Source organism: Somniosus microcephalus, chromosome 5 (genome assembly GCF_052327205.1).
Source record: "Somniosus microcephalus isolate GS21.2 chromosome 5, FLI_Smic_1.0, whole genome shotgun sequence".
Taxonomy (NCBI): domain Eukaryota; kingdom Metazoa; phylum Chordata; class Chondrichthyes; order Squaliformes; family Somniosidae; genus Somniosus; species Somniosus microcephalus.
Window position 1 is genome coordinate 202,044,680 of NC_140991.1, and position 19,686 is coordinate 202,064,365.

Genomic DNA, 19,686 nt, shown 5'->3' on the forward strand with positions numbered 1-19,686 from the left:
TCAGGCTTCCCCATGGTGCAGGGTGCCATTGACTGCACACATGTGACTTTGCGGGCGCTGCCTATCAATGCTGAGATGTACCCTAACCGCAAAGGCTACATCTCTCAATGTGCAGTTGGTGTGCTACCATGCCCAGCACATCATGACAGTGAATGCCCGGTATCCTGGCAGTAGTCACGATGCCTTCATAATGCATCGGTATGCTGTTCCAGCAATCTTCCAGCCACCACTTCGAACCCGGTGGGTGGCTGCTTGGTGACGAGTGCTATCCGCTCTACACCACGCTGATGACTCCCCTCTGCAACCCCACCACTCGTGGCCAGCAATCATATAATGACAGCTATGCTGCCACGAGGAACCTCATCGAGCAGACCATCGGGGTGCTGAAGCAACGCTGTCTTGACCGCTCAGAAGGAGCCCTCCAGTACTCACCAGAGCAGGTGTCCCAATTCGTGGTGGTCTGCTGCATCCTTCATAACTTGGCTATCATGAGGGCATAGCCCTTGCCTCCACGGGTTCCATGCCCACCTCAGGAGGAGGAGAGGAAGGGAGGAGGCAGCCTGCAAATCCCCGTTCTGGACTGGCTGCGAGCGCATCATCAGACTCCAGTTCCCCTGACTGAAACCCCAGATCCCCATTGCTAAATACTTAGCACCTTACCATCCCTGTGTCACAGAACATCACAGCGTCCTCTTGGATACAATGCTGAAATGAAAGCCACCACAAAACAAACATTCCAAACATAATTCACAAATGATTAATTCCAATATAACATTACAAAATCAACTAATCACCCTTGTGTATTCCCTTAGTGTCTGTCTTTGGTGTTCCTTTGCCTAATATCGTGCTCTTACCCCAGTGACTTGAGCATGGAAGACTGCTGACTTTCCATGGGGGACATTGCAGATGGCTTTGAAACATAGAAGATAGGAGCAGGAGTAGGCCATTCAGCTCCTCGAGCCTGCTCCGCCATGTAATGAGATCATGGCTGATCATCCAAATTCAGTACCCTTTCCCTGCTTTCTCCCCATATCCCTTGATCCCTTTAGCCTTAAGAAATATATCTAACTCCTTCTTGAATATTTTTAATGAATTGGCCTCAACTGCCTTCTGTGGTAGAGAATTCCACAGGTTCACCACTCTCTGGGTGAAGAAATTCCTCCTCATCTCTGTCCTAAATGGCTTACCCCTTATCCTTAGACTGTGACCCCTGGTTCTGGACACCCCGCCATCGGGAACATCCTTCCTGCATCTAGTCTGTCTAGTCCTGTTAGAATTTTATAAGTTTCAATGATATCACCTTTCGTTGCGTTGAAGTCGCAAGGAGGATCAGCTTGTCGCCCGTTGGGACTCGGGACAGGGCTTGTTCGAGGCTGGAGTAGAATTCCTCTTTGGTCTCGTCTGTGGCTTCCAGTGTTGGGGCGTACGCACTGATGACCGTAGCGCACTGGTTTCGGGCTAGGGTGAGTCGAAGAGTCATGAGGCGCTCGTTTATACCACTAGGGGAGTCTCTGAGACGCCCGACCAGTTCATTTTTTATGGCGAAGCCTACCCCATGGAGGCGGCGTTCTTCGGGTTTGCCTTTCCAGAAGAAGGTGTAACCACCGCCTTGCTCCTTGAGCTGGCCTTCCCCTGCCGGCGGGTCTCACTTAGGCGGCGATGTCACTGTCGAAGCGTCTGAGCTCCGGGGCAACAATAGCAGTACGGCGTTCCGGTCTGTCACTGTTGGGGTTGTCCATGAGGGTCCTGACATTCCAGGTCCCGAACTTCATTTTAAATGGTGGAAGATGCCTGTGCGTGAATTCTTTTAACGTGGGGTGGCCGTTGCGCACCAGCTACCACACGGGCTTGACAGAGCAAGGTCTTGGTCCAATGGCAAGGGGATCCAAGATGATTGGAGACCAGGCTCTGCTACAACGGCCAGCACACACACACAAACATACTGCTACTGTCCTCCTCCCTCCTTCCCGCAGGTCCTCTCTGCCTGCGTTTCATAGGATGCATTGTGGTCCTCCTGACCTCGCTGTTGGCCCGTGCCGCACATTCCCTGGGCTCCGACCCCGCTGTTGGTCCACGCTGCACCACTCCTGCGCCTTGACCTCGCTGCTGGGCTCGTCCTCGTTCCTGGGTCCTGGCCTCGGACATGAATGCTGTTGTCTCTCGCGGGATCAAATTAGCATTGATATTCTCGCTTTGGGAGCTAAGTTTAAGTGAAGAGCCAGTGCTCACTGAGAACAAAGAACAGGCATGGTCGGGGGATGGGCAGTTGGCTCAGGTAACTTTAACCTGTGCAGCAAGATGGCTCCTGTGCTGGCAGCTCCTTTGCCATCCTTGACAACCCATTGCCATCCTTTGCTCTCTTTCCCCCCAGTCTCCAACTGCAATGGTACTGGCGGAGTGGCAGTGGTGGAAGTACGAATGCTGTCGTCCTGAGAGAGGACAGCAGGTTCTTGCTCCATGGAGCCACTGTCACTCCCCCAGGACGGCACCTCAGTATTCTTAGCAATATGTTGGAGGACGGATTGCTGGACTGCTGCGAGACCTGCAAGCCTCTTTCCACAATCGTAAACCCAGCCATGATGGTAGCAGTCTGAGCTTGCATGACAGCAAGCTGAGCCTACATGGCAGAAGTCTGAGCTTCTACAGCAGTACTCGAACATTGGGTCATTTCTGCTTCTGCTGCAGTAGAAGCTGCAACATCGCCCAGCACACCTATCTTCATGGTTGGATCCACAAGTTCTCTAATGGAGTTGCCCATCACTTCCATCCTGGAAATCATGGGCTCCAAGCTCCGCGTAGAGCCCCGTGCAATGTTGGAGCTGGACTCCTCCATGCTCTTTGACAGTGACAAGAGGCTCTCTGGCAGGCCTGTCATTGCACCAAGCATTTCTGTGTGCATGCCCATCACCCTTCTTCTGAAGGCTTCCCCATCGAAGTCCTCATCTGAGTCCTATGCAGCAGAACTCATGTGTGACCTTGCCCTCGGAGAACTGGCACCTGCGTTCCCCTTTTCCCTGGCCTGGCTGTAGCCTACTCATGCCCAGTTACTCACCATGTGCAGATCCCACCTCTATCCTACCTGCTAAAGTACACGCAGTGCCATTTTCTGAGCTGGTGCCTGGAATGTCAGAGCGAGTGAGGGTGCCTCTTCTCCATCACTCTCCTCCTCTACTTCTTGCTGCACAGGCTGGGCTGCTGGCAATTCTTGGGTATCTGGAAGGAGAAAAGCACAAGGGTCGGGTTGTGGTGAGCAGAGGGAGGGAAAGCAAGATGTGCATGCTTACACCATTAGCAGCCTGTAAGTGAGAAGAGATTGTGGGATGAGGGGGAAGCGAGATGTGAGAAGAAGGATTAGGTATGAGAATACTATCATCATCAATGCTTTTAGCCTCACCTAACACCATGGCCTCAGTGACTGCCTCTCCAATGATCTCCAGCACAGTCTCATTCAGCTGAGTCAGGTTGTGCAGCCGTGCTTGCCCCCCTGCCTGTTTGTTCCTGCTCTCTCCTGTTATGAGCCACATTGGCCTGCAAGAGAAAGGGAAGTGTGTCAGTGAGTGTGGGTGATGGGCTTGTCATGGTTGAATAGCTGGCATTGTGTACAAGGTGTGAGGGTGAGGTGAAGCTATGGTTGTGAGGTATAAGTCGTGATTGTTAGATATTGTTGATAGATGAGTGATGGGGATGTGATGCATTGAGCAGTGTGTGAGGCTAGTGATGCAGTTGGTGGGATATTGCATTTGAAGGTGTATTCACTCACCTTGACCGCTCGTGTGAGGCCATTAAACTTCTTCTGGCACTGGATCCTTGTCCTGGGGGCAACACTGTTGGCACTGACGGCTTCTGCGATTTCCTCCCACTGCCCTCGCACAATGGGGGTGATTTTGCCAATGGGGGCGCGTTGGAGGCAGGACTGCTGCTTGTCGGATTTTAGTCCCGCCTCCATCGACTTCTGGCCAACCCACGCTATTTTCCCTTGATTGACCTTGTTAAGCCTGCCCAGCGGGCTCAGCAGGCCAATTAAGAGAAAGCCGGTTACAGAGAACGTCAGCGTATGACATTTCATCTGTCAAAGTTTTGACAGGTGAATTGTCATCGTTTGACAGCTCTGTGGAGCTCTGTGGAGCTGTCAAACAGTGACATTCTCTGTTGTTTGAGTCCTCGTATTCAAGATTCATCAAATCTCATTTGTGAGCAGAAATCGGATGGTTGTTGCATCGGCGAATGCAGCAGCCATCGGTCATCTCTGCCGGTGAGATGCGAGAGTCTCCACATCCCCAACTGTTGAAGCCTGCAGGAAGAAACAAAGGCAAGTAAACATTTTCTATCACTTTTCACTCACCTCACATACTTACCTCTCCACGCTTGCACCCATCAGTTACCTCCACAGCGCACTTTTGCACCCCTCTGACCCCCGCAGACCCACTGCTCGCCTCGGTGACTCTGGCGGAGTTTCCCAACGTCAGGAAGCCCGCACCTCTGGTGGAAAAATGGGGATAATCCTCTTGACTGCCTATTAACTACCTGTTAACAGGCAGTTAAGTGGCTGTAATCCCCTTCCCGCCCAGTGAAGGTCGGCTATCCACCTCTTGGGAAGATGACACGGAGGCGGGTTGGGGGGCGGGATGTGCCTTTTTCCTGGCAGTCCCACCTCCCCAGGGCTGGCAAAATCCAACCCAGTGTGTCTGGAAGGCCTCCTTCCCCCCCTGTGGGTAGAGGACCGAACTCCTCCTGTACACCCCCTGCAACAATACCTCCAGTGCTGCATCTGACAACCAAGGTGCACGCTCTCTCCCCTGTTGAGACATATTGCTCCAGCTCCAGCCACAATGAGGTACTTCTGTAACAGATCACATCTCCTTTAAGAAGGGCAGAACAGCTTTTGACTCTGCAGGCAAGCTTTAAGTACAGAGGAGACTCCACATGATATTGGGTCCCCTGTTCAGCGCTGAGTCAATCAGCAGTCTATTTAGCACTGAGCACTGTGATCCAATCATGGTAATGAGCAGGCAGCAAGAATTTTGCACATTGCCTGCACTACTTTCAACGGGCGTAAGCAAATCGTGCATTGCAATCCCTGTGCCCTATTTCAGGCCTTATCAGATTTTTTCCCCAGCATGTTTAGAAACCTGCAATTGGGGAACCTTTTCAGTTTTAAATGTAACTTATACTTATGCCAAGTAAACACCAGAAGCATTATTTTCTTTGCTGCTGCACCTGTAAATCTGGTCACAATGTAATGAGACCCCCTGAACAAGCGCAATTGGAAGATGCTTGCATTTGGAATTGGGAGCATAACCAGCTTTGTTAGCAGAGATTCATTCAGATGAAGGGTTTGATGGATGACGAGATCGAGGCGACTTGGGCATTTTGTAGGTACGCGTTTAACTCACTTAAGCTCAAAATTCCGCGATCTTTTCAGCCACATAATGGTTTTCACCCTGCTTACACGTCTCTCTGCATGCAAGTGTGGAGGAAACTACAGACCACAGATTGGGTTTTGATTACGTTATGAGGGCATGATATACCATTTTAACCTGAAGCCTGAGTAAGGGAGCAGTGGTGGCTTCCCAGCCAGGCCAAATCTACCAGGAACAGCAGCCAGGGCCAGAAGAGGCCAACAAATTAAATTTACATTTTTTGTGTAGTGATTACACAAAGCATTGAAAACAAAGTTGCAGTTAGATGCATAATTAACAACAGAGGAATATGATATAGTAGCTAAAGCAGAGACATAGCTTAGGGTTTGGACAGGACTGGACACTTTCAAGAGAGATATGGAGGTAAATTGGGGATGAGTTAGTAAAGGATTACAGCTCAGCACTAGAACATGATTTACTTGGAGGAGGGTAGGCGGTGCACATTAAGACAGAATCCAAATGGATAGAGTTAAGAACCAGGAAGGGGAATGAACAATTCTTGACATGCATTATAGGCCACAGTGGAGATGAGATAGAGGTGGAGACAATTCAGAGAGATATGCAAGGGCAATAATGTTGGGTGACTAACTATTCCAAGATAGACTGGAGTAAAGGTAATGCATATAGTCAAAGCATGGAATGCTCTTTAGAATGGAGCCAGGACTCTTTCCTAGATCAGTATGTTTCTAGTCCAACAAGGAAAGTGACATTCCTTGATTTGGGAAATAAGAACCACAACATGATTAGTTTGAAGGTATGAACAGAAAAGGATAACAAAGAGTCAAAAATAAGGGTGCTTGACTGGAAAAGGCAAAGTTCAGTGAGAAAAGAAGGTATTTAGCCCAGTTAAATTAGCAAACAGGTCAATGGATCAGCAGTGGGAAATCTTCAAATATGAGTTGGATAGAATATAAAATAAACATATTCCTATAAGGCAAAAAGGCATGCATCAAAGAATAGAGTTCTATGGTTAAAAAGAGTAAAACAAAACTAAAACTAAAAGAGAGGCATATGATAAAATTAGGGCTAATAATAATAAAGAAAATCATAAGGAATAAAATGCAGTAAAATCATTAGAAATATAGAAAGTTTAGTTGGCAGATGATGAGGGAAATTAGAAGGGCTAAAAGGAACTATGCAAAAATGCTAGCAGATAATATGAAAGGAAATAATAAGGATTTTTATAAGCATATAAAAATACAAGAATAATTAGAGAGCATATGGCCACGAAGGGACAAAGGAGGGTGTTTAATTGTGGAGGATGAAGGCATGGCAGAGAAATTAAATAAATATTTTGCATTGATTTTTACAAATGATGGAGAAATAAAACTCTAGGGGCTAGAAATTCAGTTGGTTGCGCCAGCCGTTAGCGCCTTAGGAGGAGTAGATGTCGAGCGCTAGGCGCTTAGTGCCCGGGCGCAGCACGATCTGCACCTCGCCCCAACTTCAGTAGACATTTAGCGCCGGCGCAAAGTCTTTGCGCGCGCTCAGCTGCGCGCGCAGATCATGACGCCATTTCCTCGTGCAACGCCCTTTGTGCGCCCCCAACCGGATCTTCAGTCGCGCCGCCCCATTGTGCACCTGGCGGCCCTAGCGACTGTTGAGTGGAACGGTGCTCAGCCGATGCGGGCCGCGGGGAGCGCAAATTAAAGGGCACTTCCCTTGCACTATAAAAGGCTGCCATTTTGCAGCACTCATTCTTGTGAAACGGATCTTTGGAGAGAGACCAAGGTAGAGAGCTTACTGCTTTGGCCCAACACTAGGACAGGTACTTCTGGCTTCAGGCCACAGCTTTGCAATTGTCTTTGCCTTCATTGATATCTCATTGTTTGCCAGCATATTATGGGGGCTGCAATGGGTGTCAACGCTGGCTTTCTGCATTACATCCAAAGGGCTCACAGACGCCGTGAGAGAGTGGCAGCCCTGGCTAGATGGAGAGGGGGCAACAGGCGTCGGCAAGGGAGGCCTTACCCACCCAGGGTATACCGCCAGCAGTTCTCCTATCTCAACATGTCTGACGAGCAGTGTGTTAGGAGGCTGCGATTCCGAAGGGAGGTGGTCACAGAGATCTGCCAGCTGCTTCAGAGAGATCTGCAGCCACAGCTGAGGTGCAGGACGTCTCTGTCGGTGGCAGTGAAGGTGACGGTGGCTCTCAACTTCTATGCCATCGGCTCCTTCCAATCCGCTGCTGGGGACATTGCCAACATCCCCCAGTTCGCCGTGCATTGCTGCATCCGCCAGGTGACCAATGCCCTTTTCAGAAGGAGACGTCAGTTCATCTCCTTCCCCATGACCCTGGACAAGCAGCAACAGCGTGCAATGGGATTTGGAAGAATAGCGGGCTTCCCCATGGTGCAGGGCGCCATTGACTGCACGCATGTGGCTTTGCGGGCACCTGTGGAGAATGCCGAGGATTACCGCAACCGGAAGGGCTACCATTCCCTCAACGTCCAGCTGGTGTATGACCACAGGCAGCTCATCCTAGCTGTCAATGCCCGCTTTCCAGGCAGCAGCCACGATGCCTTCATCCTGCGACAGACTACTGTGGCTGACATGTTCCAGGCACAGCCTCAGCCACGAGGATGGCTTATCGGGGACAAAGGCTATCCTTTGTGTACCTGGCTCATGACCCCGCTCCGCGCGCCCAGGACCCCTGCTGAAGAGGCATACAACGAGAGCCATCAAGCGACCAGGAACATCATCGAACAAACAATCGGCGTCCTGAAGCAACGGTTCCGCTGCCTGGATCGTTCCGGCGGAGCCCTGCAGTATTCTCCGGAGCGAGTCTCCCATTTCGTGGTCGTTTGCTGCATGCTGCACAACCTGGCTATCCGCAGGACTCAGGCACTGCCACCACAGATTGGAGCACCACCTCAGGAGGAGGAGCAGGAGGAGGAGGACCAGCACAGGAGGGAGGCACAAGGTCCAAGGGCCGCCCGTCGGCGGCTTATTGAACGTAGGTTCTAGGCCCCCTCTCAGGGAATGGCTTGTACCAATGAAAGAAGATGAATGGAGCCGCTCCGCAAACCCTCAGCCGGTCAAGGCAACAAAGACTTCAAAGTTCAAACATGGACAATCTGAATAAAGACAATTGTTTATTTCACAAACTCTGTGCCCTTCCCGCATGACAAACAACAACAGAAAAAACCCCCAAAGAACAGTCAGACACATAACTGGCTCCCACAACCTGGAGAGGATGATCAAAACAGTGAAACAAAAATGACCGTGATCCTCGGCCTTAATAAAAAAACAAACATAACATTTTCGGCCTTCATAAAAACCAAACACAACATCCTCGGCCTTCATAACAAACAAACACAACTGCCCACACATTCTACTTTTTGCCCCGCGAGGGCGATGCCTTGCGCATCTTTGTGTGGCCCCTGGCCGCCCTGCTGCTGCTCCTCAATGTGAGCCCAGTGGCTGCAGCAAGGCTGGGGGAAGGCTCCTGAGGGGCACATGGCGTGACGGCAGATGCCCTTGGGGGTCGGCCTGCACGAGCTCTGGCCCTCGAGGGGCCGGCTGGTGACTGCTGCAGCTGTGGCTGGGCGGCATCAGTCTGTCCAGCAGCTCGTGGCAGCTGCACTGGTGGAGTGGCAGTGGCGGTTGCAGGAATGGGGGCAAGCTGGCTGATCGCAGGCGCTCGCTGGTCGCCTGATACAGTGGTACTCACCCGGGCCAGCACTGCAGCATGCGCAGCAATCTGCTGAAGGACAGACCGCTGTGCTGCTGTAGCGCGGCGGGTGCCCTGGCAATGCCTGCCTGACGCAGCGAGTGTGGCAGCAGTTAGTGCCCATGTTGCCCTGGTCTGTGACCGCATGAGACCAGCCAGTGGCTGGATGGCACGACTGAGCATTTGGGTACTAGCTGCCTGTGCTGCCCCGAATTCCTGCAGACTCCTGGCCTGTGCTGCCCCGAATTCCTGGACACTCTTAGCCAGTGACTCTATGGAGTCAGGCATCCGTGCCACTACCACCATGAGCTCAGTGTGCCTGCGCTCAGAGTCGACGGCCATCTCCTCTAGGAGGCGCACCTCCTCTGCGCTGACCGTCGCACTCACCCTCTGGGGAGAAGGCCGCCGAGCTTCCCCACCCCTCCCGTGTTGCTGCAGGCCGCTGGGCCCCGGAACTTGACTCTCCTCCGACCCTTCCCCCAGGCTCCCCTCATGGGCTGGCGCGGCTGAGGGTGCCACTGATGGGCCGGCTTCCTCTTCCTCCTCCTCCTCTTCCGAGGGGCTGACACTGGCAGCTTGAGGGACCTCCTCCTCACCCGGCGAGTCACCATCTGAAAGCAGGAAGGCACAAGAGTAGCTTTAGAGTGAGGACAGGGCGTCAGCGAGGGAGGCATGAGTGGTGCCATTCACCGCATTGGTCGGACAGTGGCAAAGGATGTTGATCTGATGCGCAAGTGGAACGAGAGAGGTCCAAAAGGTGATGTCCTTACCATTGGTGCCCAGAACAGGGTCGGCATCTCCAGTGGCAACGGGGCCAATCAGCCGGACTCCCATAATGCGCTCCACGCGCTGGTCGAGGTCGGTGAGCTCTTGGAGCTGAGGTCGGCCTCCCCCGGTCGCAATCTGGCTACGCTTGTTGTTAGCCAGCTTGGCCTGCAAGAGAAAGGACGGCCTCTAAGTACGGTGTGTAGCCCTGATCTTGTCTGCACTGCCTCCCATGGTCGAATAGCTTGGACATTGTGTGGCCCTGATCTTGTCTGCACTGCCTCCCATGGTTGAATAGCTTGGACAGTGTGTAAAGTGCAGAATGTGCAATTGATGGTCATGCCAGTCCCATAGCTGCTGGATGAGGGCTGGCCATTAGGGCTTTCAGGTCCCTTTGTCCATAATGTGAGGTGCACATGCAAGGATGAGGAGGACACTGGAAAGGGTACTCACCCTGACAATCCGAGTGAGGTCGTTGAACTTCTTCCTGCATTGTACAGGATTCCTGGCAACCACGCTGTTGGATGTCACCCTGTTGGAGACCTCCCTCCAGGCTTTGCGGTAGACGCTGGGCAGCGGCTTCTTGCCACTGTCAGGAAACAAAACATGGCGTCTTCGCTCCACTGAGCTAACCAGCAGCCTCAGGTCACCTTCGCTAAAGCGCTGCGCTCTCTCCCGGGCCTTCTGCATCGTCCTGGGCGTTAAAGAGTTGCAGCAGCAGTGCTCAGGCCTAGGTGGAGGGCTGCAGTGTCCAGGGCGTTGCAGGCAAACAAATCGACCCTTCCCCCTTTAAGAGCTGGCCGGCGCCAGCATGTCTGCCGTCAATCAAAAAATCACCGCACCTGCGCTGCGCCTGGCCTCAGCGGTATCGCTCAGCACCGCCGGCTTAGCGCCTAAAGATAGTCATGCATCGCCAGTTTTAGTGCAGCAGCAACCTCTTAGGGCGATGCTACTGAATATCGGCGAAGTGGGCTCGACTTTGCGCCGGGCGCAAACTTCAGCGGCCGCCCGACTTTACCGCCCCAAAAGTGGCTATACTGAATTTCTAGGCCTAGATGTAATATCTGAGGTTTTGGAACAATTGTTAGAAATAACTAGAAAAGGAATTGATTCTGAAAAGAAATTAGCAGATTCAAGCTGGATAATACACCAGACTCCGGCCAATCTTGGCCATATTGTTAGATCTAGTGCTGAGTAGAAACAAAGTGACGCTGCTACCCCCCCACCCAATCACTCCTGCACCCCCACCCCCACCCACCACTTCCTCCCTCCTGTGGCCTATAAACTGTAAAGATTTGTGCAAACACATCTCCTATTTTCTCTCCCTGCAGCTGTTCGCTCAGTCCTTCTGCTGCTGTTCCTCCTTTTCTGCTTTTCTTCTTGCCAGAGTGGAATTGCCAGAAGGAACCACGTGATGAAAAAAGTGTGTTCCCAAACCTTTCCAGTATTTTACCTGAGAGCAGCTGAGGATCCCTTTAAATATTGCTGAAAATGGCTTCCTCCCAACTTGTACCACCCATGGGCGTGATCAGGAACTGGTGGTAGCAATGTATACAGAGATGAAAATGGCATTGGGGGTCTTGACAACATCATTTGACCTTGATTAGCATATAATCATTAGATGCATGCCTGTTTCCGTCAGGAGCTCTGGCTGCTGAAATCGAGGTCCACCCAAGTCTGTGGTTTGTTTCCCATGCAATTTTCAGATTGCTACCACCCCATTTTTCTACTTATACATACACTCTATTGGCATTTATACCAGTCATTGTTTACAGGTTAACCTGCCATTTAAACCATCTGTTCTGTGATATAAGCTTTACTTATGAATATAATAAAACATATGACTTTAAAATATCTAAAACATTAATTTTTGTTTTCTTTATTGTGAAAGAATAAGGTCAAAGGCCACAAGCAGTCTAAAAGAGAGATAAGCCAATCTACATCAGGAAGGTATAAGAGGTAGGTTAAAGTGCATGAAATTAGATTAATATTGGGTTATGTAATAGTAAAGCCAATGGCCTAAAAATTCAATTGCCATTAAAAAAATAAGCAAGCAGTGGGCAGGAAGCGCACTGCATGTGCCTGTTCATTTGGGGGCAGGAACCATGTGAAATTGGTGCTGGGACTCCATAATAATGGGTTAGCGGTGCAGCCAGTGCTACTCGTACTGCTTATTGATTATATGCCTGTTTAGGGGGGTGGGGAAGTCGGACAACACCAACGCCACTTAAAGGTAGCCAGCACCTCTTAAAGGAAAGATTCACTGTGGCTGCAGATCAGAGGGTACGCTTGTGAAGAGAAAAATTACTGCAAGACCTGTAGATCGGGCTACCAGATTCTCCATTGGAGGCCCTGGTCCACGGGGTGGACACAGGAGGAGGGAGATCCTGTTCCCCCGGGGTAGTGGGGGCAGAAAGCTCTCCAGGCAATGCCTCCATTGACAGTGGGAAGAGGTGGCTGAGGAGGTCAATGCAAGGAGCTTAGATCCCAGATAAAGGTTTTTTATTTTTAACTAATGTCGGCTGAGTTTCCCGGGGCTCGGGATACCCAGCAGATAAAAGGAGGCGAGAAAGGCCAGATACATAAAGTAAGTCCATTTACAGCACCGCTTGTGAGCCAGGATTATCAAGAGTGTTTCCTCCAGACTCAACAAGCCGACCTCTTTACAGACCCCACAATCGGCCAACCACCCCCTAACTTCTCCACGACCCCCCCCGACCTCCATGATCGCCCCTCCCAACCTGCATCTGAAGAGTCTGACCTCAATCTGCATCCCCCACACCCGCGATCTCCACCCTGTGATCTCACCTCTGCGGTTCTCCACTGCCTCCCTGCGATCTCTCCCTCCCTCCTCTCCACTTCCCGGCTGCAGCCTTGTGCCGCAGGCTTGTCGGACGGGAAACCTACTGAAAAAACTTAAGAAGCCCAGCTTTTAATTTCACCAGGATATCTGGGAATCCCTTACTTCCAGGTTCCAGTACGGAAAACCTCCATTTGCTGTCTTGACGGCCCTGACTAAATATGAAGATTTTAATGAGACAAGGCCTGATGCAAAACAACAACCTGATTTATTTCACAGTAAGGCAAACAAACAGAACAGCAGTCATGATGGGACTAGCTTAATTCAGACAGTACAACTAATGATACAAAATAAAGAATGTATTACGCTTTCCCACATTAGTGGGTCAACTTACTTAATTTAAGTAAGATGTCTCATAGCTGTTCCTTTAGAATTTCTGACTTTGTGAAGCTGCCTAAACCTTTCATAGTTGTCTATCTAAAAGTCTGAGGCTGCAAAATCCGGCTCCTTAACGTCTGTTTTTTCAGCGCTACGAGTGCTGTTTTGGCTCCAAAATGGCATTCGCGCTGCATACGTACACTTCTGGTGCGAGCCGCGCCGGATGCCATTTTGGTGAGGGCGTTCGTGCAGGTGCAGGTAGCGTCTGCCGGAAATATGCAGAGTAGGCAGACCGTGACATCAATCAGTGTGTAATGCTAATTTTACGCCAGCGTTTCCATTTTGGAGCTCAACGCGCCAGCTAATGCAGTCTCTTAAACACGCACAGTTGAACAAGCATTCAGCAGCAGGAAGGATCCCCCACCAGTGCTACTTAAAGGGATCATCAACTCCTTACAGGTTAGTTATATAAATACAAGTTGCTGTTGTTGTAGTTGCTGGTTGATTATTACTGGTTCTTGCTGCAATTGTAGAAGTGTTTGGTTATTTCAAGAGTTCTTTAAAGTTTCTAAAGTCTACAGGGAGTGGTGTGACATGTGCTGAAGGACTTGGTCCTGACTTCAAGGCTTCTACACAAACCACTTGCTGCCAGACATGAATGCAGTATTAGGCATTCCACTTGGAATACAGCATGACTTGGAGATTGAGCAGAGGAGACAGAGCAGGACAAGCTGCTAGAAAAGGGAGGAGAAGGAGGGGGAGAAGGGCTCTCGAGCAGGAGGCCATATCCACCCAGGGTGTTCAGGGAGCAATTCACCTACCTGAACCTCAGTGAGGAACAGTGTGTGAGACAACTGCGCTTTACTAAGGACATCCTCACTGAAACCTGCCACCTGTGCAGACACAACTGCAACCTCAGAGCAGGGCACGGACGACATTGCCAGTGGCTGTGAAGATGACCGTGGCCATTACCTTTTATGCGTTGGGCTCCTTCCAGGTTGGAGCAGGTAATATCTGCAATATCTCCCAGTTTGCCATCCACTGTTGCATAAAGGAGGTCACTGAGGCTCTATATTCCAAGAGAGATTAATACATTTCATTCTCTCTTGCCAGAGCGCAGCAGGGGGAGCGAGCATGTGGCTTTGCGAGGATTGCAGGTTTCCCAATGGTGCAGAGTGCCATTGACTGCACTGACATCGCTTTGCGGGTGCGTTCAGCTGGTGTGTGACCATACAGAGGAAATCATGCAGGTCAATGCCCGGTGTTCTGGCAGCAGTCATGATGCATTCATTCTGCAGCAGTCAGGTGTACTATCTGCTTTTCAGCCACCACGACAAACCAAAGGGTGGCTACTGGGTTACAAGGGCTATCCGCTGATGACATGGCTCACGTACCCATGGGCAGCATGAATACAACGAAAGCCATGCTGGCGCACAAAATGTGATAGAGCACATAATTGGCATGCGGAAATAACGCTTCCGCTGCCTGGATGCTCTGGAGGAGCTCTGCAGTACTCGGCAGAGTGAGTGTCAAGATTCGTGGTGGTCTGCTGTATGCTGCCAACCACGTCATCACGCGGGCACAGTCCTTCCCACCAGCTATACGGCAAGCAGCTGAGGAGCAAGAGGAAGGGAGGAGGCAACCTAGACCCTTTCTGGACGGGCTATCTGTGAACAACTCATCTCACTGCAATAGCAGTAAACGCAGCAACAACACCAACAACTTGTATTTATATAGCGCCTTTAACATAGTAAAACGTCCCAAGGTGCTGCGCAGGAGTATTATAAGACAAAAAATTTGATACTGAGCCACTTAAGGGTAAATTAGGACAGGGAAAGAGGTAGATTTTAAGGAGCGTCTTAAAGGAGGAGAGAGAGGTAGCAAGGCGGAGAGGTTTAAGCATGGAATTCCAGAGTTTAGGGCCTAGGCAACAGAAGGCACAGCCACCAATGGTTGAGCGATTATAATCAGGGATGCTCAAGAGGGCAGAATTAGAGCAGCGCAGATATCTTGGGGCGGGGGGGAGGTTTGTGGGACAGAGAAGATTAAACAGAAAGGGACGGGCGAGGCCATGGAGGAATTTGAAAACAAGGATAAGAATTTTGAAATTGAGGCGCTGCTTAATCAGTAGCCAATGTAGGTCAGCGAGCACAAGGTTGATGGGCAAACAGGACTTGGTGCGAGTTAGGACATGGGCAGCCGAGTTTTGGATGACCTCAAATTTACGTTGGATAGAATGTGGGAGGCCAGCCAGGAGTGCATTGGAATAGTCAAGTCTAGAGGTAACAAAGGCATGGATGAAGGTTTCAGCAGCGGATGAGCTGAGGCAAGGGCGGAGACGGGCGATGTTACGGAGGTGGAAATAGGAGGTCTTTGATATGTGGTCAGAAGCTCACTTCAGGGTCAAATATGACACCAAGGTTGCGAACAGTGTGGTTCAGCCTCAGACAGATGTTCGGGAGAGGAATGGAGTCAATGGCTAGGGAACGGAGTTTGTGGCGAGGATCGAAAACAATGACTGATCTTCCCAATATTTAACTGGAGAAAATTTTTGCTCATCCAGAACTGTACGCCACAACCCCAATTCCCCATTCACCAACAGCCCCACATCTTACCTTCCCTCTGTTACTGACCATCACAGTGTCTGCTTGGCCACAATGCAAAAATTAAAGCCAAAAAAAAATCAACATTCCAAACCAAATTTATAAATCAAACCATGCCATACTGCATACAAACGTCAACTAATCACCCTTGTTCATTCTCTTAGTGCCTCTCTTCCGTGTGCCTTTGCCTGTCCTAGTGTTCCTATGCAGTACTACCCCAGTGGCTGCAGCATGGCTGGTGGAAGGCTGCTGACTTTGTGAGGAAACTGCAGATGGCTTTGGAGGACAACTTCGAGCAGCTCTGGGCCTAGTAGGCCCAGCTTCGGCCTGCACCATCTCGGCATGGGCGGCAGCAGTCTGTGCAGGCTGGCTGACAGGTAACAGCAAGGGCACTGGTGAAGTGGCAGGGGTGGGAGAACGAATGTTGTCATCCTGAGAAAGGACAACAGGTTTGTACTTCACGGAGCCACTACCATTCCCCCAGGCAGCGCCTCAGCAATCCTAGTAATCTGTTGGAGGATATTGCTGGACTGCTGTGACACCCTTCAAGCCCCTTTGAGCACTAGTATCCACAGCCATGATGGCAGCAGTCTGAGCTTGCATAACAGAAGTCTGAGCTTGGGTGGCTTCTGCTTGTGCTGCAATGGAAGCTGAGACATCAACCATCAGACGCTGCATCATGGTTGGGTCCGCAAGCATGCTAATGGAGTTGGCCACCATTTCTACACTGGAAAAGATGAGCTCCAAGCTCTCCTTAAAGCCCTGTTCAAAGTTGGTGCTAGACTCCTCCTTGCTTCTTGACATTGCATGTAGGCTTTCTGGCAGGCCTGCCAATGCACCAAGCATTTCACTGTGCATACCCAGCAACCTTCTTCTGTAGCCTGCCCCATTGAAGTGCTCACCTGAGTCCTCTGCAGCAGAGCTGGCACCTGTGATACCCTTGCACCCTGCCCTGGCTTCTAACCCACTCGTGCCGGGTGACTCATTTTGTGGAGATCCCGCCTCTAAGCTACCCTCTAAATTAGTGCAGTGTCAGTATCTGAGCTGATTGCTGTGAGTGTGAGAGCGAGTGACACTGTTTCTTCTTCATCACTGTCTTCCAGTTCTTGCTCCTTCACCACTTCCTGGCCAGGTTGCAGTTCTTGGGTATCTGAAAGGAGAAAAGCAACAGTGTAGAGTTGTGGTGAGTGGAGGGGGAGAAAGGAAGAGGTGCATGCTTACACCATCTGCACCTTGTAAATCAGAAGAGATTGTGTGTGAGGGGGAAGTGGCATGTGAGAAGAAGAATTAGGTATGAGGATTTTGATTGTTTTAGCCCCGCTGCTGGCCATGGCCTCAGCGATGGCCGTTCCAATTATGACGACCACTGTCTCCTCCATATGGGTTAGGACATGCAGCTGTGCCCATCCCCCACCAGTTAGCTCCTGCTGCCTGTGGTTATGCGCCAACCTGTCCTGCAAGAGAAAGGGAAGTGTGTCAGTGAGTGTGGTGCAATCTGTTTGGGTGATGTGGCTGTCATGGTTGAATTGCTGGCAGTGTCTACATGCTGTTAGATGTGGGTGTGAGGCTTGCAGCATTGCTAAATGTGTGAGGATGAGATGAAGCTATGAATGTGATGGATGAGTCGTGATTGATGGAGATTGTTGGTAGGTGAGTGATAGGGGTGTGGTGCACTGAGCAGTGTTTGAGGCTAGTGGTGCAGTTGGTGGGATATGGTATTTGAAGATGAATTCACTAACCTTGACCATTTGTGTGAGGTCATTGAATTTTTTGCAGCACTGCATGCATGTCCTCAGGGTTTGACTTCTTGCATTGACTGCCATGGCTATCTGCTCCCATTGCCTTTGCATTGTATGTTTGGAGGGCCTCCTGGCCCCCTGTGGATAAAGAACCTCTCTCCTCCTGTCCACCTCCTCCATCAAGACGTCCAGAGCAGCAGAGAACCTTGGAGCATGCTCTCAGTCCTGTTGTGCCATAATTCCGTGTTCTAATTGCACACACTCTTCAACCATGACTCCCAGCACCTGCTCCAGCCAGAATGCACCTCCCCTGCAGGCTGGCTTTAATTGCTGCAACCCTCACACAAACTTGGGCTCCCTGTAGAGGCGTGCAGCCACTCAGCAGTACATTTAGCGCTGGCTGCACACAGCTATCATGTAAATTAGCAGGTAGCGCGAAGTTGGCATGCTGCCTGCATCGGAAGTAATAGGCGTGGGTTAATTATGCATGGTGATACCTGTGCCTGCTTTCGGGGGTTATCCAATTTAGCCCCTAGAGTGCCTTTGGAGCCTTCTTGTTTCAAAAAACTTCTTTCCCTCTTTAGTTCTCTCGCATCTGTTCACAGACTGACAGGGATGAAAGGATTTTGCAACACAATGGGCAAAAACAGTTTTTCTAGCTAATAAATCCCATTTTATTTAGTCTCATGGAAAACAACTATGTTTAGCATATTAACCATATTTAGTTTAAATTTCTTTTTTTAAACTTATGAGAATACACTTTGGTTAAAAATCCCAACTTTAAAGGTAACTTTTTTTTCCCAAATCCTTTCTTTGCCAAGATGTCCAAAGAAACTTGGAAACAAGTACCTTTCATATCCTCAGGACATTCCAAAGCAATTTACAGCCAATTAATAACTTTTGAAGTGTAGCCATTGTTTCTTTTTGGAGGAAATTGTGGCAAAATAATTTCACACAAACAAATTTGCACAAACAGCAATGAAATAAATGACCAGTTAATCTGTTTTGGTGGTATTGGTTGAGGCATTAATGCCACTCAAAATGCCAAGCGAACTCAGGTAGTTCTTCAAAATATATCTTGGAATCTTTTGCATCCACTTGAACAGGAAGACTGGGCCTTGCTTTAACCTCTTATCTGAAAAGACAACACCACCAACAATGCAACACTCCCTCAGTCCTACACTGCAGTGTCTGCCTAGATTAGGTACTCAAATCCTGGAGTAGGGCTTCAACCTATCACCTTCTGAGTTAGAGCTAAATGTGCCACCACTGGCCCAATAGTAGAAGTATGTTCATGTTACAAAGTGGCAGTTTTAGTTACCATTTATCATTACAACCTTTCTAAATAAACCAGGTGGTTGTGAATTATAGACAAAATAGTGCTCTGATTTCAGTGGATTGTTGCCTTTGAAGTTCTTTCTTAGGAGCCTTATTATCTATCTGAAAGAGAAGGATTGAGTACTTTAGGGTATTCTGACAAGAGTATTCAAAGATCAGTAAACAGTAGGTATGTTGTAGTATTGAGAAAAATGCTGAAAACTGAACGTAGAATTTCTTCACTAATGAGTTTCCTGTGGTAACATCTGGGAGACCCTAAGTATGGCTTTGTGTTGGGATTTATTTTTCACTGCAATTATTTTATTGGCAAGTGTACCTGTTGTTTACTACTATTAAAGAAGAATCTAGAATCTAACCTCCTTCTTAGGCAGTCTCTCGGAACCGAGGATGACTTGCTTCCACATTAAAAATGAGTTCACAGTGTAATGTATGTACCTTTAAGAGAGGAACTATCTTTTACAGCCTCTGTATACTGCAGTACCAGTAGTGACCACACCTGTATATAACACCGTGTAGTAATTTGTACAGTTAGTTCCAGCATACCCTCTGTTCAGTAAACACCTGTTATTACCGTTCTCCTGCAGTCCATGTGTTATTTATACGCGGACACTACAGTGGCGACGAGCAGGTTCGAACTCACCTGCAGTACTGCATCACCTCACGGGGATCCATCCCTGAAAAGAAGCTTCTTGGAGGTCGAAGCCAGAGCAATGGGCGTCGACCGCGGGCAACCGCCCAGTGATCCATTGGAGTTCAGAGAATCGCAGGGGAGGCTGTGGAGAGCTGGGCTTGGTTCTCCAGTCAAGGTGTTCCAGCAAATCGGGCTGGTAGCAGGTAGTGCGCTGACCCTTCCCGGACTGCGGCGGGCTAGAGCTCGATCGAGCGACTCTGCAAGGGGGCCGAGCAGTGTCGTCAGGAAGAAAAAGAAAGAGGGTGGAGCGCACAGGGCGCGGCCGGTGCTCAAGAGCTG

General features: G+C 49.9%; 1 protein-coding gene across 1 annotated transcript in view; it reads left to right on the plus strand.

Annotated features, from left to right (window-relative positions):
* LOC147117522 (zinc finger CW-type PWWP domain protein 2-like) overlaps positions 1 to 19,686 on the plus strand; it is a 139,642-nt gene that overhangs the window by 38,766 nt on the left and 81,190 nt on the right. The window contains exon 3 of the mRNA XM_085988575.1: positions 11,750 to 11,817. Coding sequence (XP_085844701.1) covers positions 11,750 to 11,817 — 68 coding nt within the window. The remainder of the gene's footprint in view (positions 1 to 11,749; positions 11,818 to 19,686) is intronic.